At 36.9% G+C, this 23,217-nt stretch overlaps 3 protein-coding genes across 4 annotated transcripts; 1 reads left to right on the top strand and 2 right to left on the bottom strand.

The window, feature by feature from the left end:
- Nucleotides 1-1,810: 1,810 nt before the first annotated feature.
- LOC140010791 (uncharacterized) lies at nucleotides 1,811-4,457 on the top strand. Of its 2 annotated transcripts, none has more exons than XM_072058334.1 (5): nucleotides 1,811-2,551; nucleotides 2,688-2,947; nucleotides 3,075-3,168; nucleotides 3,332-3,443; nucleotides 3,884-4,457. In XM_072058334.1, exons 1-5 carry the CDS (start codon nucleotides 2,416-2,418, stop codon nucleotides 4,083-4,085), a joined length of 804 nt encoding a protein of 267 aa, XP_071914435.1. In that variant the 5' UTR covers nucleotides 1,811-2,415; the 3' UTR covers nucleotides 4,086-4,457. The 2 variants fall into 2 exon arrangements, with proteins under 2 accessions (XP_071914435.1, XP_071914434.1); XM_072058333.1 differs by having other exon boundaries at nucleotides 1,816-2,551; nucleotides 3,879-4,374.
- Nucleotides 4,458-6,787: 2,330 nt separating this feature from the next.
- Nucleotides 6,788-11,727, bottom strand: LOC140010395 (CDPK-related kinase 5-like). The gene is made up of 11 exons (XM_072057217.1): nucleotides 10,777-11,727; nucleotides 9,651-9,781; nucleotides 9,316-9,357; nucleotides 9,081-9,189; nucleotides 8,670-8,748; nucleotides 8,269-8,565; nucleotides 8,066-8,178; nucleotides 7,550-7,657; nucleotides 7,389-7,451; nucleotides 7,140-7,307; nucleotides 6,788-6,995 (listed from the first exon to the last, which is right to left on the bottom strand). Exons 1-11 carry the CDS (start codon nucleotides 11,332-11,334, stop codon nucleotides 6,855-6,857), a joined length of 1,809 nt encoding a protein of 602 aa, XP_071913318.1. The 5' UTR covers nucleotides 11,335-11,727; the 3' UTR covers nucleotides 6,788-6,854.
- A 5,951-nt stretch (nucleotides 11,728-17,678) lies between these two features.
- On the bottom strand, nucleotides 17,679-20,946 carry LOC113701161 (phosphoglycerate mutase-like protein 4). The gene is made up of 7 exons (XM_027221688.2): nucleotides 20,741-20,946; nucleotides 20,499-20,628; nucleotides 20,251-20,301; nucleotides 20,046-20,156; nucleotides 19,244-19,375; nucleotides 18,109-18,184; nucleotides 17,679-18,039 (listed from the first exon to the last, which is right to left on the bottom strand). The coding sequence occupies exons 1-7, from the start codon at nucleotides 20,917-20,919 to the stop codon at nucleotides 17,816-17,818; spliced, it is 903 nt and encodes a 300-aa protein (XP_027077489.2). The 5' UTR covers nucleotides 20,920-20,946; the 3' UTR covers nucleotides 17,679-17,815.
- Between the last annotated feature and the right edge of the window lie 2,271 nt (nucleotides 20,947-23,217).

Genomic DNA, 23,217 nt, shown 5'->3' with positions numbered 1-23,217 from the left:
AAAATTAAAGCATCTTGAATTGTTATATTGTGGATTTAAATTGCAATATTGTACTCTTACACTCCTATATATATATATATATATATATATATATATATATATATATATATATATATATATATATTAAAACGAGCTGCTAATATATTTAATTTTATTTATTTCGGCTTTCCCATTTATTTTAGACTTTCTAAGCAAAGAGCCCAGTAGTAATCCGGTGAGTAATCCGGGCCTGGCCCGTCGAGTGAATTGTCTTGCTAACAACAGGTAGCTTGCAAATCCAAACCAACACGCATCTTCAAGTCAGGACTCAGGAGCCTCCCCAATCTGTCTTCGTCCCAGCCCGTTTAAACATCATTTCCTGTTTTTCAGTTCGTGCTCTCCAATCACGCCCGCTGTCTCTTCCTTTGATCTACCTCCAAGTTTCTAAAGACAGAGAGGGATGCATCTCTTCTCTTTCTTATTCATTGATATTTTTTTTCCCTTTTCCAGTGAAGCTATATTCAAGGATGCAGCAAGGAAAGGGGAAATGGTAAAATCAGTGAATTGGACATCTTTTTCTTTCTTTTTTTTTTTTTTTTTACATATAATGCTACGAAGTTGTTAAATCAAAATTTCTGATCGTGCGATATCCCATTTGCAATACCGGTTCACAACATAGCTGCTGGGGTGGTTTATTACATCTTCTTGCTTTGGTGTAGACCAAGAGCATCACCACCAATTCTTAGTTTAGTTATAATTGCACCGTGTGTAATGTACATATTAAAATAACAAATATAAATACTAACATAATTTTTAGGTACAAGCTTCAAGAAATCAAAAAAATTTATTGTTTTTTTGTCGATTGTTATATATTACTAGTATCTGCATTTATTCTGTTAGTGTTTATGTCGTGCGATTCAATCATCACTGACAATTATGGAGGCCTCTGATCCCATATTTGCCTGCATGCCCTACTGTAATTTCATGTACTCGAAGCTACTGTAATTATGGAGGGTGGGTTGGAGAACGAAAAAAGGGGAGGTCCAATCCAGTCGTGGTGACTGGTGAGTGGGCAGACATTTACTGTGAATTATTAAAAGTCAAATTGCTCGTAATTTTTTGTCTGCTTTGCAAGCAGAGAGTCACGTAGTACACAAGAAGATCAAATAAAGGGGGACGGATAACCAGAGGCATGGCCATGGGTTTGGGCTTCGCAAGTTCCTGTTTAAACTCTTTTTTTTTTTTTTTTTGTGTGTATAGATAGATTTAACAACGTCAAATGTAAATTTTATAAACTTAATTTTTGCACAAACCTCTAGTTATATAAATTACGGAGTTTTGTTTTACATTAAATATTGTATCAATTTACGCCACATATAGTTATAAGTCTTATAAAATCAATTTGAATTGGACGACAACTTCACTTCATAGGCTCCAATTGGATTAAACCTCTCTTCATTGCGTGCATTAGAGATAATTTCTCTCCATTATACTTCTATGAAATTAATTTAAAAATCGACACCGCTTGTAATATAGTTTATTATGTGTGTTAGTTATACATAAAATTTCGCATGAAATTGACCAAGTTTTTGCCATATGAATGATGATTACAAATTTTATCGCCCATATTTCACCGTTCAAATATTTCATATAAATATAATGTCAAAATATTTTTAATATATTGATCATCAAAAAAGAAAGTAATAATACAATCACATAATTTTGTAATAATAATGTTGCTTAAGTTTAAATATAAACAAGTAGAGAGATCAACGGAGAGAAATCCAGCATCCCAACCCGCTTCAAATCACCATGGCAGTAACTTCTTTTGAGAGGGCTGGGGTTGTACCACTTACCAGTTTACTATTAAAGCTCGGGATTCGGATTAAAGATCTAAAGCAGTCGGGCTAAAAAGAAAGAAACTCCGTCGATACTTTACCAGTTTACTACTAAGGCTTCGGATTCGGATTAAGGATCTAAAGCAGTCAGGCTGAAAGGAAAGAAACTCCGTCGAAGCTGAAAGCTCACCGCGTTGGGAGTGGGGGAAGGGTGGGAGAGTCTATTCACCCCACCGTTGCTTCTCGTCTAGGAAACACCCATTTAGAGTTCAGATAACGACTTCTAAAGTGTGCACCACCATACCTCCTCCTATGAGTAGTCCATTGTCTCCTAATTCTCCACTGCTTCAGTTCAAGAATACTACTGCGACTAGACGGAAAGATCAAAGACGAGGGTTTCACTGATTGATTTTTTTGGGACTTCACTGTTGTTGCAGTGGTAATAAACCTTTGAGTCAAAATCCTAGAAACCCACTTGTGTCGCTCACCCCTCGTACTCTCTCAACACATATAGTACCGTCATTACTGAATTAGTAGTAAAAGCTAAAAATAGTACTCCTCCATTTGTTAGCAAGCCAATTAGAATAGGCTGGCAAAGATGCGTAGCATGGCGAGTTCCCCCTCCTCCAAAGGCATCGCCGCCATTGTGGGCGTCGGACCCAGGCTCGGCCTCTCCATCGCCCGCAAGTTCGCCCGCGAAGGCTACACCCTTGCCATCCTCTCCAGTGACTTAGGCCAGTACTCTATATACATTGCTGACTATCAGTAACGGACGATTATTGCCTTTGACACTCTTTTTTTTTTTTTTTCCCAATCTTTTTATTTCAACTACTGCAGAATTATGCATGACAGTTTGATTAAAAGATGCAGGGAGACTGTCGAGATTTGCGGATGAGATAGCGAGAGATGAAAAGGCTCGAGTGTTTGCGATTCGAATTGATTGCTCGGACACGAAAAGTATAAGGGAGGCATTCGAGGGGGTTCTGTCTTTAGGTTTCGTGGAGGTGTTGGTGTACAATGCGTACCATCCCATGTCTTGGCCTCCCACTAACTTCGCCGACATGAGAGTCCAATATTTTGAGAAGTCCATCGCCGTTTCCTCCGTCGGCGCCTTCCACTGTGCCCAACAGGTCCCTGTCCATTACTTCTTCTCCACTCTAAACAGCTAGCAGTTAACTAGTAACTAGTAATGGCTCTGATTTACCTGGATAAATTGTTCCTTTTTTTTTTCCGCCCCTGGGATCGATGAAACCTCAGGTACTGCCGGGCATGGTGGATAGAGGCCGAGGGACGATTCTCTTTACGGGCTGTTTTGCTTCCCTCAATGGAATAGCCGGTTACTCGGAATTATGTATGTACTGATCCTAATTAAGTAGGGTTTTACCAGTACTATATGGTAACTGCAAGAACGCGCTATGTATTCCATCAGCCCGCAATCGCACAGTACAGTATGACAACAGATGATTCTCTGACACTGTTTTCTCCTCCCTTTTTCACTTCTACTTTTGTGTCAGGTTGTGGGAAGTTTGCATTGAGAGCCTTATCGCAGTGTCTGGCTAGAGAGTTTCAAGCTCAGGGTGTACACGTGGCACATGTCATCATAGACGGCTATATCGGCGTACCCCGGTTTGTCTGTTTTTATTTATCTCCTGGTTAATTTGCTGGCCAGATCTATCGTGCATATGCATGTGTGCAGAGTTATGCTACGCTTGCGTAATTTATTACCATGTTCATATTGGTTTCTTTGCTGAAATTTCTGAATCTCGATTCTTGATTTTTCCTGCCAAGCTCTTTTTTGGTTGGTCATTCTCAACATTCTGTAGAGATATTAAGTTGGGATTCATTAATATGTTGGGATTCAAGAATATGTTGCCTCACTGGGAACCACCTACAATGAAATCCTGCTTTTGGCATGAAGAAACATGCTATACCTCAAACTATGCCCTGCTTTAACAGTAAATTAGGTAGCAGTATTACTATACTGGTCATAAACTCTGGTATGAGGAAGATGCTATAATTAAGGCTGGGTTGAAAACTTAAATTCATTGAATGGATTGGCAGGGCAGCAACGTCATCAACTTCACAACAAAGATCAAAGGGGGTTGGGGAACAACAAGAGCAGCAGCAGCAGCAGCAGCAGCAGATTGGTATCGGAGGAGGGGAAGAGATTATGGACCCAGACGTGCTGGCTCAAACCTATTGGCAATTGCACATTCAAGACCGATCCGCTTGGACCCAAGAGATCGACCTCCGTCCCTCAAACTCTAGTCTTTTCTGAATGAAACGAAATTAAGAGCGCGTCCCTACTACTACTGTCTTCCATCGATTAATCATCACTCTCCCGCTCTTTCAACAAGTCTTCACCTCCTGTCCTGTTTACTTGCGTCGACATGCATGCGTACAGGATTTCAAGTTGCAAATGATAGGTGCAGCTGTCGCCCTTTTCTGCTATATAAAAGTGAGCGCAGACTCGTACTTTTTGGGGCTGCTTTCGTGTGATGGTGACATTTTTAGTAGTGCTGGTCCTAATTTAGTTCCTGCTTATTTTTAGAATTAATTTTTTTATATACTGACACCACCGTAACCGTATGATCAACAATCAATCGTATATATATAATATTATCATTAGATGCGTGACAATTTATTTGAATTTAAATTTTAAATTCATATTTTACTTGTGTATCATATATCCAATCATCATAATGTATAAAACTATCAGCATATATAAGATTAATTCTTATTTTTAATGTAATTATATAATTATAAATTCGTATGATCGTTCAATCGTTTTCATTTCACTTTTCGGGCTGAAATGCCTTTGTCTCAAATATAAATATCTTCCCTCCCCTCCCCCCTTTCTCTCATTTCTGTACCCTTTACTTGTCGTGCATTACTGTTTTTGGAAGCTATACTTGGATCACAAGCCTTCACAAGTTGCATTTCCTACCAAATAAGGACAAAATAGTCTTTTTGCTAATTTTTTTCATCACAATACTACCACTTGACACGCTACTTAAATCTATTTACACTCAATTACTCGCAAGTAGCCATTCAGACACTGGAGGACCCAACCCATTTGTAAATGCCCCACAACACGTTTGGTGTGGGATGGGGTTTGCATGGACAAAAGGCGGCTGCGTGTTCCAATTTAGTACACACAAGGCGTCATCCTGATGGACTCGAATCCCATTCCCACGTTTGATGCTCCTCAAAGTCGCTATATACCACGGTGGTATTCTTCTACGGCAATTTGTTCAATCAATCAACTCGCTATATCCATTTGTGCACGTGAATATCTTCAAATTCTGGGTCACAAACTTTTCTATTTTTTGATTTGGATAAATGTCACCAGTTGGTTAGAGGCGAAAAAGAAATTAACACAATCAAGGGGTTGTTATTCTTGTCCCAATTTCCTCAAAAGTAAAGATATTCTAGCACCTTACTAAAACATGTATAGACCGAATTGCTCAACGCTCGAGCCTACTGAAAGAATTAAAAAGAAAAGGAACACAGCGGGCAAATGCAAAATGGTCAAGTGAAGAAACCACCTGAATTCGGCCCTCACTCCAATCTGCTGAAACAAATTGAATGGTGGAGACGCAAGGAATGGGAGGTAAGGATATCGCACATTTGACGAGAAAGAAGGAAACAAACAGTGCGGATTGCTTAACTAAAGACAGCCTCAACAAGGAGCCAAGGATGTATTGTTTACGGAGTCTACCCGACATAGTTAGGAGATGGATGAATTTGAATAACACGAGGGTTACCGCCCCTCGTTTAGTATCTATGCATTGAGCTGCTTAGCTCTCCTTTGTAACTAAAAAAAAAAAAGGGTAAAGTCGTGCAGGAGATGGAGAGAAGCTCAAAAAACAAATAATCTCACATCTTTGGATAGAACATTTTTTCTAAATATCATTTGTTTGCATTGTAAATATATTTTTTAATAACTCTCTTATTTTTTCAATCATTTTTTTATTTCACATATATCACATAAGAAAAAATATTATAATAATTATTTCAAATAATTTTCTACCCAAACACACTAGTAATCCTCAACCAAGATATATTTACATAGGTGCTCATTTGGTTGGTCATGAAGCCACTTTTTGGTTTTAATTTATTTGCAAATTTTTATTTACTTAGATCATCAACATATTTTTTTAATCACTTTTTTATCTCATATACATCATATATAATATGGTATTTTTAAAATTATTCCAAATAATCTAATATCCGGTCATACTGGGTTACGAGTCTAATCCCCAAAAGTAGGAGCCACCCTCTCCCCGGGGAGGCCCCGAGTGGTAGGTGTTTTGGTCATCCTATAATATGATATATATAGGATGCCGGAGAAAGAGCTTCCATCATAGAAATTCTATGATAAAATACTCTCTATGGACACAATTTCCACCTCGCATCTTCTTCCTTTGCGGGTTGAAAGTTAACCAAAAGCATTCTCTAGGACGGGAAGAAGCTGAAGACTCGAGGGTTCGATTTCACATCAAGTTTCGCTTTCAATAGAAGAATATGTAACGTGCATCAAATTTGATATTACAAACCACCATGGAGAGTATTATTATTAGTATTAAGAAACGAAAGGTGAAGGTAAACGGCAAAAGTTCAAAAGAAATTCTTGATTAGAAAAAAATGCAGAGCAAGGGAAGATACAGGGCAATCCAACATGTCAAGGCGTAACTATGTGTTAGTAAAAGAGGTTGCGTCCAGAACCAACTGAAAAATATTCTAATCTAAAACGTTGAGTATGAAATTAACTACAGCTTTACAGTGGCAAACCTAATCACATGTTCACCGCACGGTAATCAGTAATCACAGTTCTGATCCTCTAAAAAAATATAATGGACACGACCAAGCCTCTGCCACGACCTAAATACCAATCCCAAAGTCCAATCTTTGTTGCAGCAAATGATGGTGTGCAAAATGATCTCAATCACCAATTATGAGCTCCTTGATTTGCCAAAAGATCCCCAAATGTGCAGTCATTAGCCATTAGGAGCACGAGGGCACCTCCAACGACTGTCATTGAACTTTAGGAAGAGAGCGGCTAGACACACCATGCAACAATTTTACAAATCCCAGAAAACTGAGCTTTCCATCAGTGTGCCTGATCCAATCATGGAGAACAGCATGAACGGGCACAGAAGGGCTGAGGCCAAGTTCCTGGAACAAGGATTTGAAATCATTACACTGCAGCGTTTGTAATGCTACCAAAATTTATCCGCTCTGAGAAAACACACTTTCGGATCGCGAGAAGCAATCCGATGAAATGTCAATTCAAATCGAACAATGGAAAAGTGTAATTACCGAAGCCAATTCCTCAATCATAATGGCCCTGTTTCCATCCTTCTCAAAAAGTTCGTACGCACAGCGAGCATGCTGCTCCCATCTATCAAGTGCCTCAAGCTGATGGACGCTTAATACAGCTGCACAGAACTCCTCAAAATCCATCCTTCTGTACTGCAGTGCATTAAGCTGAAGGATAGAATGCAAATTAGTTAAGCAGAAGAAACTTCATACAACAAGGAATTCCATCGTTTCAGTAATTTTACGTACTGAACCCAGAAAATCATGGATACGAGACTCCTTCATAGCTTCGGTTGCATTTTTCATCAAGACCTGGCACGATACGAATATAGAGTCAAGATTAAGAGAAGTTATAAAATCCTAAAATTCAGTAAGAAAACAGAAACAAAACATTTTGCAGATAAACTAACCGCTTTAATATTTTCCAAGCTTATGGTGCCATTCTTGCTTGGCTCCAGCAGTGCAAATTGCTCTTTCAAATAATATAGCTCATCTACGGTTAATGTCTTAGATAAAGCCTGCCAAAGTTAGAGCACAAAAGTCAAGGAACCAAAAGAAGAACGAGACCAGGAGAGCTTTTCAAGTGACATTCCCAAACACCTACTAGCTGCCATAATGGAGCTTTCATTTCAATAATCGATGCATCAAAGTAACACTTGTTTTGAAATGAAGGGTGAGGTAAACAACACCAATAAACTAGGGATACCTAAGGCAATTGCGCTTTACAAATGAAAGGGCCACAAGTCAAACAGCAACCTAACTATCATTGATACAGGTGTGGCATCAAACAAAAGATACACAGTTTAGGAGGACTCAACCCAGTTTATTTTTCCTCAAAGAACAGGAAAAGATATGCCCAAAAAAAAAGGAAATACCAACATTTTTAGGAAATTAGACTATGAGATGAACAATTTGCAAATACATACCCGCAAGGCAGCTTTACGAAGTGCAGAAGACCGCATGTAAACCTTCATGAGTTTGAAGATTAAAATGTCCAGCGGTACCTTTACATTATTACCATGTTTAATCCATGGATGACCTGAAGCCAAAAATTTCAAGAAGACTTTAAACATGAAAAGAAGACTTAAAAAAGTGACATTTTATCTTTGACACATAATAGGAAGCTCACTTAAGGCTTGTGCTGCAGTCATTCTTTTACGGGGATCCTTATTTAACAAACGTTTAACAAAGTCTTTTGCTTCAGAAGACAGAGCAGGCCAAGGTTGTTCTTCAAAACTTGGATCAGCCTTTAGAACTGTCCTAAAGATCCCTGACTCAGTTCGAGCCCAAAAAGGACGGCTGCCACACAGAAGAATATATGCTATAACTCCAATACTCCACACATCAGCCTCTGTGCTATATGATCTGTGCAGAACTTCAGGAGCAACATAGTATGCACTACCAACAATGTCATTAAGCCTTTCATCTGAGAAGCAATTATTTCATTCAATTGGATAGTTAATTTTCCAGAACTACCAAAAGGAGGATACAGATATTAACCATTAAGAAGACTAGGGACAGAGAAAAAACCTGGCTTGACGAAATCTGATAATCCAAAATCAATAGCTTTAAGTTGTGAATTCTCATCCTTAGAAGTGAACAAGAAGTTCTGCTCCAGCAATAAGCCACAGTTAGACAAGAATGTAGCACAGCAACAACATAGGGCAGGTAGGAAAATAAACATGAAGTGGCATATCTTCTTTGACAAGCATGAATATATTGTATCCCCGAGAACTAACATGTCATCTTGACATTTCACTTCTGTAAAAGTGTACGTTGATGAACAAAAAATTCAGTTACAAAAGTTCACAACCAGTTTAGTCTTCTTGAGAAGGGGGACTATCAAGCTAATAGGCAGGGAGAGTGGCAGAAAGAAACAAAATGTTGTGATTCAAGAGAGAATTAAAAGTATAAGCAGTTTAAAATCAAAAGATCTCCCACCTCAGGTTTAAGATCCCGGTGCACCACACCCTGCAGATGACAAAAAGCAACAACATTTAGAATCTGTACCATCACAGCCTTTGCATCATCTTCTGCATATTTCCCGCCCCTGCAGAACAAAAGAGCTCCTTTTATCACAGAGTTCCATTCTACAATATCTTTCCTAAACACCATCAGAAACTCAACGGCACTAAAGTTCACCAGGTATTTAATTACACTAAAACAAGTGAATTACCTCGAAAGTATTCTATCCAAAAGCTCCCCTCCTTCACAAAGCCTTCAAAAAGCATGATAACTAATTTTAGAATTGTCAAAACGTTCAGATACAATGGAATGAATGCACATGTCTCTGTGTATTAAAACGACAACAGGCAAGAAACAAAACATGATGAAGCCACATAAGTCATAACATGTGCAAAACTGTAAATTTACTGCTAAAGCAATTTGATCCCAAAAGTCTCTTAGTTGATACATACACAGATACATAGGCAAAGAAACTCTGAGTAATACATACACAGACACATAGGTAAAGAAATACGATGGGCCTCAAATCAAGTTATCAGATCTTACTCCATTACAATGAAGACGTTGTCATGGTCTTCATATGCATCATAAAATTGTACGAGATTGCTATGTCCTGTTAAGGCTCTCAATATCTTTACCTCCCTTCTTACATCTTCAATGGCTATGGCAGTGGTCATCTGGTTCAAGAGAAAGAAAAGAAATACTTGCTGTAAAAGAAATTTCAATAACCAAACTTCACAGGAAATGCATGAAAACAAACACATTCAAAAGCATAATACATGGTCCTAGAGCAATAAAATAAAGAAATCTAATGAAAAGCAACATACTGGAAAAATAGAGCAACAAAAAAAAAGACTATCCATATGTCCCATCAGATTGAAAAGAACATTTCTTTTAGGGATAAGTATCAGATCGCGGACACATGAACAATGAAAAATGCACAATGTGGAAGAGCATTAGAATTCATCCACATACCGGGAGCGTCCTCCCAAAACAAGTACTAATAACTACAGAAGCTAATTATCCTGACATCATATGAGACTACTAATTCCTTGTGTAATATATGGAATCTCAAGTCTTCCTAACGCACAATAACCAACAAGCAGCCATCCATGGAATCTATCTGAAGTCCAATTTAATGTTAAAGGCCAGCCAGAAGATTAGTGCAAGCATCGGTGATACAAACATGATCATGGAAACTCGCTGCTCCAATATTACTATTCATGAAAAAGGGATAGCAGAGAGAGGACAAAAAATCTTCCTATATGCTTATTGAAAATCACATGTACTAGGAGAAAAACATGGAAAATAAGGTCAAACGTGTAAAACCTCCCATAGACTAAAGCTAGAAGAATAGAAAAATCAACGCTACCATCTTTCCAGCTAAAACCCAGTATACTACTTAAACATCACAACTGGACAAAAACATCTATAGAAAGGGCAAATTCCACTCCCAATCATGATCTTTTACTGCTTCCTCTAATTTCCTTTTCACAGATCTGATCTCTGAAACTTCAACAACGATCAATCAATAAATCAATGCGGATTACCACTACTCAACTCACATAGATCACACCAAAAGAGAAAATAGAAACTTTCAGAAAATAGCTACAAAAAAAAAAAATGCTGAAGTGTCAGCAAAGTAGAATTAAAACTCTGAAAAATGCCAAACCTTGACTTTCGGGATGACCTTAACGGCAACTTCTTGCCCCTTAAGCTCCCCTTTCTTGAACTTAGCTTTACAAGTATACCCAAAATGCCCTCTTCCCACTTCTTCTCCCAGCTCATACTTATTTCCAAAATGCTTAGAAAATCCAAAGCTTTTATCGAGAGCCGCCACCGTATCGGATTCATTCCCCTCCGGTATCGACGCCTCGTTCGGCTTCACAGACCCGTGCCTCTTAGCTAACACCGCCTTAATGTGCTTCGCCGGAGACGGAGGCGGGAACGGTCGCTTAAAAAACCTCCTGGGCGTGGAATTGGCGGAAGATCTCGCCGGAGACTTCTTGGAGAACAAATAATGCGCTGGACTAGGGCTGTAAAAGGGGAAAAGAGGAGATTTTTTAGCGGATTCCGCATCCGATTTCTTGCTTTCTTGCTGACTGCTGGAGTTTCCACCGTTATCCTTGACCTGGGCTGGGTTATTTTTATCCTTGGTTGGAGTAGGGTTTTGCTTGGAATCTTGATGAAGATTGGGTTCCGGGGAGGGTTTGGAAGTGCAAACACCCATTTTCAGGACTTCAGGTGCTCTTTCCTCTTCGTTATTTGGAATTTATTACCACCTGAGCTCCCTCCCTCCCCAAACACAACCCTATCTAGAACGAACAATCCTTAGGTCAGAACTGAAACCATTGCCAGTTCAAGATAGAATTGAAGCTACAATTTCTTTTTTCCTTACTTTTTGGGGTTTTGGAGGGGGAAAGCTTTGAACTTTGTCTCTGCTGCAGACTGCTGATAGAGCGAGAAAAAAGAGAGATCTGCGAGCGGGTTCAGAGCAGAAGTTGATAAAAAAGAAACCACGATCGACGATGTTACACTTTTGTCGGAAAATAAAAAATTAATAGTTTTTGGGAAATTGCATCAGCAGTGTCTCACATATACAATGCAATCTCTTAAGGTCCCTCATGGCACTCAACATGGCACACATTCTTCAATTGTAATGCGTGTATAACGCAAAATCTCTTCCCAAATCTTTTAATATGCAACCTCACACCGGATACTAAGTTGCCAAAATATTTAATGTGCTTATTATTACATCCGGTTTGAAAATATTCATCCCCAATTCACACTAAGTATTCATTTAATAATAATCGTAAGTAGTAGTCTGAACCTCTTTTAAGATTGTTTTTTTTCTTCTTGATTAATCAGCACACATGGTGCTAATACGACAATTATTAAAGTCTATTTAATGATTATAACAGTACTTTTAGAGGCGTCTCTCTGTTCATAGGTTCAAGATCCGAATGAATTGTTTGGATTACTTCATATTTCCCTAATTTTATTTGCTTACATCATCTTTATAATTTCCAATACACCTTTTTATCTTCCTAATATCTTTTTATCTCACATACATCACATCACAAAAAAGTGATACAGTAAAAATATCCCAAATAATCCCAAATAACTTACAATCCAAACAGAATGTATGTAGCAATTGGTTGGGGGTGGGAGGCGTGTGGAGAGGGGTGAGGAGGTTTTTTTTTTTTTTTGGTGTATATATAAAAGGAGTGCCTACACTACATATAATATAAGTGAAAATCAGCAGGACCAGTGTGAAATTGTGTGATGTAAACAGCGACAGATGAAAGCTCGCTGCAAGTGTTAGGGACTGACAATGCAATTTCTCGTAATTGAGATAGAACCGGATTAAGCGTTGCTGCGAGTGAGAATAAAAAATTTCAAAAGGATCGCGAGGGTGGACTGAGAGCGGGCCCAGGTTGATACAGTGGAAATCCACGTGGCAGAAAAAAGAGGGAATTGTTGTTTTTTTTTTTCCCTGTCTTTTTGGTGAATGGGATTGATTATAATTGATTTGATTAGAGTTGGGTTTCTTTTCTTAGCTGAGGAGGGGATCAGCGATGATTGATTCTCGAACGGAGTGGGACATGGATTTAATTCAATAGTTATGGGGACAGACTAGTTGGTGTGAGAGAGAGCGAGAGAGAGATGAGACGAAATCAAAAGGCGGTGGATTTTTGTATAAAATAAAAACATAATGAAATCGGTGTATTTGTCTTGCAGCACTGCAGCGTCATGGCTGTAATTTTGGGTTTAGACCGAATCAAAAGGTAGAGGAATAAAAGAAAATTCCCTTGTCCTCACTCGAGTTGAATCAACTGCCGAGTACACCACAGCCAAATATTCAAAAGCTACCCGTTTTAGGTATTGTCACTGCCCCCCATGCAGTCTGGCTAGCACGTAGTTCCCTTGGATGAAAAAAAAGAATTTCTTGGAATCAGAAACTACCAGGAAACTATTTAGGCAATTTTTTGTTTAGTTTTGACTTGCCAATCGTTTACGAAATTTATGATGGTCCGATTGCAGCCGTAATGTACGGAGTAAATCACATAGAAAAAAAAAAATCGTTGTTTACAGGAAATAAGTTTTGTGATTCGATTGCATTTTTCTTGATATTTTTGTAGAAAAAATTATTGTAGCGAATTGATATATTTGAGGAAAAAAGGTTATTAGAAAAAATATATTTACAAAAAATGTAACAATTTTTCTCCATGCAAAGCTTTAGATGGAAATGAGTTTTGGAGCAAAATTGGGCTAAGAATAAGTTTTGTTCCCTCAATGGTTCTATTGTTTGTTCATTAAACAATTTGCATCAAATTTACCAAGGTCAACTTGCAAATTAATCTTGAGGCATTATAATCACCGGTAAGTAAGGTTGTGTTTGGATTACATTTTTCGTCATTTTTCATGGAAAAATTATTGTAGCGATTTGATATATGTGAGGGAAAAAGGTGATAGGGAAATGTGATCACGGAAAACGACAATATTTTCCGACGGAAACAAGCAATCAAAACAAGACCTAAGTGTGGTTGAACGCAACTTGCTTTCGGTAATCTCAACCGAGCACGTAACTTGAAATTTGAATAGTTCTACCAGCTTCTAAATCCGGGCCCATTTAGTTTAGTAAGTGAATTTTTTGGTTGTTTATCTAAAATTTTATTGTAATTTACTGCAGAAGTTGTAGAAAATTTATTTGGATATTTTGAAGTGTATAATTTAAAAACTTTGAGAAATTTTATGGGATTACTATAACTAAAGTTGTTAGAAAACTTCTAACAAACAAATTTGGCTATAAACTTACTTGCCAAACAAGGCTCTTTGTTCAAAAAAGACAACCCAGATAATTGGAGCTTTAAGCATTTTTTTCCTTATAAATACGATTATTATGAATGTATCATACACCGAGAGGATGTTAATAGATATCAACTTTTTTGATCTAGGGTAGGGCTAGACCGGGATCGGGACCTCCAATAGGAATTAGGAATTGCATATATATTGGTTGGGACTGCAAATCTTATTTTTTAGATTAAAAAGTATGTTTTATAAATCTCATTTATGTTTGACTATAAATGGCAAATGGGCGGGATTTGAACCCCAACTTTATTGAAACTGCAAAATATGAGATATATCCAAGCAATTCGATATTAGTCATGGGACCAATATGGATGGAACTGAAATTTGTTAGACCCATTTTAATACCGCCTAAATACTCAATAAAACCCCATTTTATATTTTTAAACTCTTTTTCTCTAATCAAATGCCTCAATATTACTCTTTTTTTTTTTTTCAGTATCATTTAGTTAGTTCATTTAACTCTGTAAAACTTTCCACCATCAAAATCATGTTTTCTCCTGAAATGATTAATGATTCAATTTTGTACCTGCCCCAGCTTCCACTTCTTATGGCTAAATGCTGCTTATATTTTCTCCAATAGATGATCTTATACATATATCTGTATAATCCATGTCAAGATGAAGTTTATCAATTCTAATTCGTTGCATTGTGAAAAAATCATGCAATAAAACTAAATTGATATTTTTCGTTCTAGATTTAGCTTTCGACAACTAAATTTCATGAGATTTGAAAGTAAATTTACTTTAAGTTCAATTTGGACACAGCAAACTTTGCTAATTAGATGCCTCAAAATTGTTGGGTGGTTTTTCGCTTATGGAAAAATCAATATTCTTAGTCTTTGGAGAAAGAAAAACCTATTGGAATACCACATAAATCCCAATTAGATCTATATATTAGTGGGTTCATTCCCAATTAGACCCAGTTCCATATTTTGCATACTCATCCTGCCCAAATAAAATTTGGGTATGGGTGTTCATTGGGACTTTTTGCCACCTCTATGTTTGACATAAGTAAAGCTTGTTCCTCTTACCCCTTTAAAAATAAAAGCAAAAAAACTATAGAAGAAAATACAAAAACCAATTGCAGTCATTTCATAGAAACTGAAATCCATTGGATTGCATTTTTTTTTTTAAAAAAAAAAATTTGTAAAAAAATGCTGCAGCGACTTGAAATATATGAGATAAAAAGGTAATTGAAAAATGTATTCATAAAAAATATAATACTTTTTCTTTAGAATATTACTTTCCAAACAAGGTTTATAATTGCCACAGGCGGTTTCCTTCTCTTGCCTCTGACCATGAATCTGCATATGGGGAAAAACTCGTCCATGTATTAAAGCTGCAGAGACATGTTACTATAATACTACTACTATATAATATGGGACTACTAAATCAATCTGGGATGCCCCAAAATCTGAACCATTCAACTGTAAAATGCCTCTGATGCTGCGACTATATCAACAGTACCACGTTTTTGGTTATTAAAATGCTTAAAGTCAACGAACCAGATACGCTTTCCGTTCCAGGGAAAAAAAATGGGTCAATTCAATTGTACAGTGCATGCACAAGAAATCCAACCAATTCAACCATTTCACGTGAGGGATGATGCTACAAATAAATGTCACCCGCGGTTTTGATATTTCTTTATTTTTTTGAGTAGGACAATTTACATCCGATACTCTATTAGGGAAGGAGGGAGACGATGGAAATGGACCCAACTAAGTTATCGAGAACTTGAATTTGATGCTCGATTTGGCTTTGCTTCTCATCATAGCTACTATGTATTTACTACTACTACTATGTATTTTTAAGTAAAGATAGTAATTGCTCTTGATAAAATTGTCATTATATGTGGCGCAATAAGTAATAACTGCTGATGTGGAAGAAATCAGTTTCGACCTACTCAGTTAGTTTGGACTCTTTTTTTCTTTTTTTTTTGAAGTAAAAAATCATAAATTCAAAATTTTGTACTTGTAATCCATTTCATCTTATTAATCAATTCAACCCTTTCTCCGAGATGACTCGGGGTTTTTTTATTGATTTGAGGGGGGGGGGGGATTTTCTGTTTTATTATTCTTTGTTTGCTGCGAAGAGAAAAGACCCCGGGGGGGGGGGGGGGTTCAACTTTTTGATAGATGATTATGTTTACTCAAGATGTCAAAAGCTGTTCGCCATAACTACTCGGAAGTGGCGAACACATGAATTGAGCTACTGCCACCACTTCTTCCTTCATTATCGCACTAAAATGGCATTAAATCCTTTGCTTACTCATAAATTCTTCCGAGTACCAACCATCATATTCATCCAACTCAACATTAATTTGCTTTTCTTTCTTTCCCCCCATCTTTTTATAACCAACGCCCGTTCTTGTGTTTGACTTGAAGACATCGGAATTTATCTTATTGAGTGGAAAGTGTAATAGGTTGACATTTGACATTGAACTAACTATATATATGGAGTATTTTTTATCGGTGAATCGGGGACCGAAGTAAAGTAGAAATATAGAACGATAGTCTAATCGTTGAAATATTTCATCTTAAAATCTAGACATACTCGAGTGATTCTGAGGATTGCAGGGTTCATGCTCGAGGCTTCTTGCTCGCCATATGTCAATTGAAATTATTTTTATGTCCAAACTACTTTTACATTTGAAATTCTGATCCCTCCCCTACAAGTTTGCTGCTCATGCGCTTCGATATCATTCTTTACAAAAAAAACATTGGCGGATAGAATTTGCTACGACAAATATTGCCTCTTTTCCTATTAGTTATATGATTTTAGAAAAAATGCGAAACTAATACTGAAATCAAAATCTAACCGTTAGTATCTTTCACTTGCGTTTGTTTTTTTTTTTTTTTTTTGTCAAAATTAATATTAAAATTAGATTCTACATGAAAAAATGAGCGAGAAGTTGAATTTTGTGATTGAATTTAGTGGTTGCCAGAGACAACCATGGCTGCTGCCACATTTTTTTGTTAAGAAAATAGGGCTAAGAAGAAAGAAATTTGAGGGATTTTTTTCCTTTTTTTTTTTGCAATCTTCCGATATTGCCGCTAAAGTTTACAAGGCATGAGGTATATGTGATTTTTTCCAACAAGAATATGAGTAGAAATTAGTTGAGGAACTAAAAATGTGCATTTTTCATTTGTGAGGACCAAAAAAAAATTATCTTTTCATATGTGAGTGATGTAAAAAGTGTAAAATCAATATGCCATATGTCAAAAATAATCATCTCATATGTGAAAAATGTAAAAAAATTACAAAGTTAATATGTGAAGGACTATTTGTATAATTTTTCCTCAAAAGCTTAATGAGGGTGGACCAGCACGTGGCACGCATGCCACCCTGCACTAACAGAAACATGTTTGCTTCATGGCAGTGTTGGAGGAAAACCATAAACAAGCCAATTGCCGCGCAACAGTTTATAAAATGTTCATTTGGAAAAATTAAAACCCTTCTTGCTGGGGTGATCATGATACTTTTGTAGAGTTAGAAACCGGTTAAAGCTTCATCTAAGTAAAAAAGATAACCTCTTACCCCAGCAACTGATCTGACGGCTAATCACATTCCACCATTTCCTAAATGGTTTTCGACCTCAACTTATCCTTGCATGTCCCGGCTTTGTTGATAAATAAAAATTACAAAACGGGATGACAATTGATGGCTGCCATTGCCATGCTGATACATATCACACGTCGCAACATTGTCAAAATTATAATGAAGATTCTAATTAATCGTAGTTGTTGAACCAATTCGAATGTTTCAGCGATTTATAATGGTGAAAGGGGCATGTCCCCTACAAAATTCCAGGTTTGTCGATGTCAAGCAGACATGTAAAGACTAACCAGAAGATTTGTCCCCACCAAAACCAGACTCCAAAAAGCCAGTCTGGTTAAGATGACTCACATCACCCCATACTTTGATGGACCACTCATCCTCATCAGACAACTGAAATACATTGACAGATGTATTCATAATCTTCCCAGCAGACCGCCCATGTGAAGATGCCCGTCTATGAAGTGCTCTGATAACTCCTCCATGAGTGACCGCAACTACTCGCTCCCCTGCAATTGAAACTAGGATCACATGCTATATTTTTCCACAAACCATTGTGATTTTGAGTCTTGCAGTACCTAAGTGCTTGTTTGCAATCCTTTGCAGCGAAGATGTGCAGCGTTGATAAAGTTGATCAAGACTTTCTCCACCACCCTGCAATGGCAAGTAGTAGTCAATTACCCTCTGTTTATGGTGTTTGTCGTGTTACATGGAAGCTAGGGGAGCGGGGCAGGCTTGTCCAATCTGACCATTTAAACCTATTTTGTGCAACTTGCTTGTTTTAGTACAAGTATTTGTGTCAATTTTCATTTTCTAGAAACAAAAACATAAACTACAGACATTTTAATGATACAAAAGGGGGATCTTGTTATTGCAGGGTGAATTTTGGGTATACCATGTCAAGGGAAAAAGATACTCGAGAAAAAATTGGTTGAACCAAAAAACTGCTTGGTTTCTCTGCAAATGCCAAAGGCACCTACAAGGAAACTATGCATCCTTACTCAATTACACTATACAACCATGCAACTATAGAAGGACTTCCAGTATCAGACAAGGTTATTGGATCCCACGAGCAGTATTCCAGTGGGACTAGATAAGCACCAGCAAATCTAGTGTCTAGTAGCTTAACATCAGCTGCGCCGATCAAAAACACGGGATTATAAACCTAACAATTTGACATGTAACCAAATGAATAACAAGCTTGACCACAAATTAGCACCATCACAATCATGAGGCATCCATCTCCTTCCAAGACAGAGCTAATTAAAGGATGAAAACTTATTTTATTCAACAAATAAAAATGAAAAATACATTACTCCTTTTTTCAGGAAGGTACCATTTTAGCAAGTAAAGAAAATCAGCCCAAGCATTGCTGGTGAAGATATCAAGCAATACACTTACTTTTGAAGTAGAATTTTAGGCCGTACTTACTGGGTCAGGAGCACATTCGATAAAAAGCAACATTATCAGTGAATGAAGTCTCCAATCAGGGAGACAAAATGGTGCTTCCAAATAGAATGAGGTCATCAATGTTATCCAACCAACTTTTCTGCCATTACCTCTCCTTCAGCCCAGTTAATTCTTAGGTAATCATTAGGGACCAAGGTGTCTATGAGGCACTTTGATGAAAAATATACTTCTAACAACCATAGAAACAGACTTAATTTAATGGTGCATTGGTCATCCGCAACAGACATAAAACATAAAACTCACTGGAATTTCTTCATCCCTTCGATTAGATACAAATGCTCTATAAGCCTTAGAACTGCTTTTGGCAGCTTCGCGAACCACTAGGCCTTGGAGATCCCCGAGATGTCTTTCCCGCAGGTCTGGTTCTTCAATAACCTGATCCCAACAAAGCAAAACAAGCAATGTGATGCTCAACTGATGGTCTACATACCGATATTTTAAGGACCACCATTGGCATTAAAATTTATGTTGTAAAACAAGTAGACCATTTCCCACCTCCATGCCTGGTAGGCCTTTATGCAAATGCTAAGACACATTTGCATTTTGTTACAGGAATAAAAGAGAAGTATCTTAATAATAACTCCAATAAAATGGCAGTTAACTCCTATAAATAGATCGCTGGTAACTCCTAAATGTAGACATTCTTCTGTTCACTGCGATAATGACAACAATGCAGATTTCAACTTCATTTAAAAAATGCTAGCAAGACCTCTTAGATGAGAACTTTCCATGGGAAACACGTGAAAAGAAAGTCACCCAGGTTGTTTATATCATCTCCAATCAATTTCAAAAAATTTTAATGCAGAAAAGGAACACAGAGTACATACTTTCTCAATCAAGATAGAAGAAACATAAACTGAAGCCTTCATTAAAACGAGGAAAATGATAGATTCCAACCAATTGCTGACCAGCATTCAGCAGTGAGCACTTCCAATGCACAAAATCAGATTGTGATACCAAAGTCTAGTTTATTCGCATATCCAGCACAACTTAGCAAGAGGAATTGGGTGAATGGCAAACTAGTAGATTAATAACTAATTGATACCTGAAGGCCCCCGCAGCTGCTTGCTATAATCTGTGCAGTCTCAAATGCTCTCTTCAAGTCAGATGAGTAAACCGCAGAGACTTTGAACTCTTTGGAAACTCGCTCAGCCACCTTTTAACAAGCCAAACAGAACTTTTATCCTTAAACCACACCAACTACGTGCATGATAAAATGCATAAACTGTATTGCACAAGTCAAGGATTACCACGGTAGCTTGCTCTCTTCCTACGTCGTTTAACTCAACGTCTAAGTGCCCCTATGTACGAAGATTAAACAACATCACTAATTTTGAAGAGAATCTACCAATTCATAGAAGATTATACACGGGAAGAGTAACGATTATCCTGACAGGATAGATAGGGATGGGGCAATTATTTATCTACTATAACATAAATTTGGGATCAAAATTCCGTAAACAAAATTAATTGAGCTAGCAACTGCCGTCAGAAAAACCTGAATTCTCCCATCGGCATTCCATTCGGTTTCACCATGACGTATCACAACAATTTCAGCATACTTTCGCTCTCCTGCTATATTATCCGTAAATTTACCGTCGCAATCGGCCTCGGCTTGCTCTAAAATCCTGAGCCAAGTAAACAAGTATGAAAAAAGAAAAATGAAAAAGAAGAAGAAGGCTTGGATGGAACTTTAATCAGGGGAAAAAAAACCAAAAAGTAACTTCAAATAGAGAAAACCTGGGCCTGGAATGGGCCATTAAGGAGATGGAAATGGAGCTTGTTCCTGGATGGTGGATCAACGGAGGAGAGATGATGAAACGGAGCGTTTCGGAAACCGACGGGGAAGGTGAAGAAGACTTCAGAGTGTTGGCGTGGCGGGGGAATCGGAATATTTTCACAGCACACACGCGGGTCATTTGACGATGGTAAGTATTTCCATTTTTCTTCTCTGGATAAATATCTTACTATTGGGTGGACTCTGGACTTTTCTGGACCAGGAACACCAAACGGTTTGGTGCTGGCCCAAATTTCACTTTTTTTGGGCTATATACTTTCTTTTACAGGCCTGTATCTAGTTCCGTAGTGCTAAAACTCGTTCGACACGGCCACAGCGGGTGGGTCATCAAATTTTCACCCTCCGCTGTATTGTGTACGATATGATCCATGGTTAACAACCAGCAAAACTTTGGACTGAAAAGGATGGTCAAGTTGAGGGGTTTGTAGGACCAAACGTGAATTGCAAGACTCCAAAAGTACGAAACTGCCTTTAGCAAATTGCCTAATGGGAACTAATTATGAACACTTTCCCTCGTCTTTGACCAATAGCCTTTTAGATTGAAAATTACTTTTCTTTTCCCCATCAAGTCACGTGGTCATTTTTTTCTGCAAGCTTCAGCTGGATCATCATCAATTATCAAATCAATTTTTCAACGATTAGCAAGGGTGTTCACACTTCACTTCGGCAGAAATCGAATGAACAGTCGATCAAAAAATTGGATACGGATGAAATAGAGTTCGAGAAAATCGATTAAGATCTAATCTTAAAATTTGATGAAACATTTTGGAAATGGATATTGAAATTCGATTTCTGAATCCCTGATTTTACTAAATTTCATATTTTAAGTCAATATTTTATATATTTCATGCCTAATAATATGTCATATTACATATTACTGTATAAGTCAATATTGTTATATGCTATAATTTATGCTCATAAACAAATATGTGACCTTAAAAGCATATTAATTAACATATTAATAACTTTTATATTATTAATTACATATTAAATGTACTTAACTAATCTATATTAGAAAATCAATATAAATATCTTGGATATTTTATCGAAATACCGATTATTCGACTAAATTTCAATTACCAAGTAAAAGTTTGGACGATAATTGAAAAAAAAATTGAAAAAAATTAAGTTTTTTTTTTTTTTTTTGTGCTGAATTACCGATCACCGGGCCGATGAACAACCCCGCCAATTAGTAATATGTACATCAATAGTTGGATGTGATAATGTGGTGTAACTAATTCTTCAGTATGGCAATGTTAGACAAAGATATCATTCCGTGCATATTTTCCTTTTATCTTTCTTGAAGTCTTACTAAAGTCGGTTTTGCTACTAATTGGAAAATCGAATTACATGCTTTCTATATCCTAAATGGTTCTTCTCTTTTAGGAAAAAAAAATTAATAAATGGTTGAATTAAAAGAAGCATTTTGAAGATAGAAAGGATGAAATTATGAAATTCAAATTAAGGATTGAGATCAGTTTTAATTCGACTCGGCCGATCTCAGCCATTAATTGCCTCGTGCGATTGCATTTACAATCGCAGAGGATCCAATCTCCAATGATTGAAGCCCGACGGTGCCTCAGGTATCGTACATCGGAGACGTCATTTCAGACTCCCAGCGGTGAATTCACCCTAGAATCATGGAGTCTTTTCCCCGTGACACATACCTCCTGCGACAACGTTAAATCAGCTGACTAATATGCTATATTTAGTTATAAAAAGTGCTTAAACTGAACTATTTCAAGCATTCAGATGTTTTGAGTGTTTGATAAATGAAAATCCATCTATTGAACTTGTTAATCAGTGCTAAACTTGTGTGTATTTTTTTCAATGCAAGAATCCTAATTGAATGCTTAATTCTAATAAAAATCAATATAATTGTTTCAACTAACTTATTTTATCTATCAAATCTACCATTGTTTGTTAATTATATTCAAAATTTTTATCTAATTAAATAATTTAATATTTTCTATCTAACGGTTTTCTATTTCCCTTTTCTTCATTTTTAATGACTTTCACACCTTCTCCATACTCCTCATATAATATATTTAATCTTTTATATTTTAAAAATAAATATTGTCATTTTCATACCTAATAATTTTAAACTAATTAAATCATAGGTTCTATTTCTTTTTTGGATGAAAAGATATAAACACAAAATTGTCAAATTTAACTTATTAAGCATTCAGTTATAAACTATTTATCAAACAGTATAAATAGATTTAGCATTAAAATTCAGATATTCATGTATTTATTTTCAGTGCTTAAAATTTAGCAAATTAATTGAGTTTTATCAAATAGAACCTTAGTTTGAGTCCAGTGAATCAATCCATTTTGTTTCTATTACACGCAACTGAATCCGACATGTCCATCGTTCATCGTTCCAACCCAAACATTTGGGCAAAGAAGAACTTATTGG

The sequence above is a fragment of the Coffea arabica genome, chromosome 7c, assembly GCF_036785885.1.
Source record: "Coffea arabica cultivar ET-39 chromosome 7c, Coffea Arabica ET-39 HiFi, whole genome shotgun sequence".
Classification (NCBI taxonomy): domain Eukaryota; kingdom Viridiplantae; phylum Streptophyta; class Magnoliopsida; order Gentianales; family Rubiaceae; genus Coffea; species Coffea arabica.
This window is presented reverse-complemented; position numbering and strand designations above follow the sequence as displayed.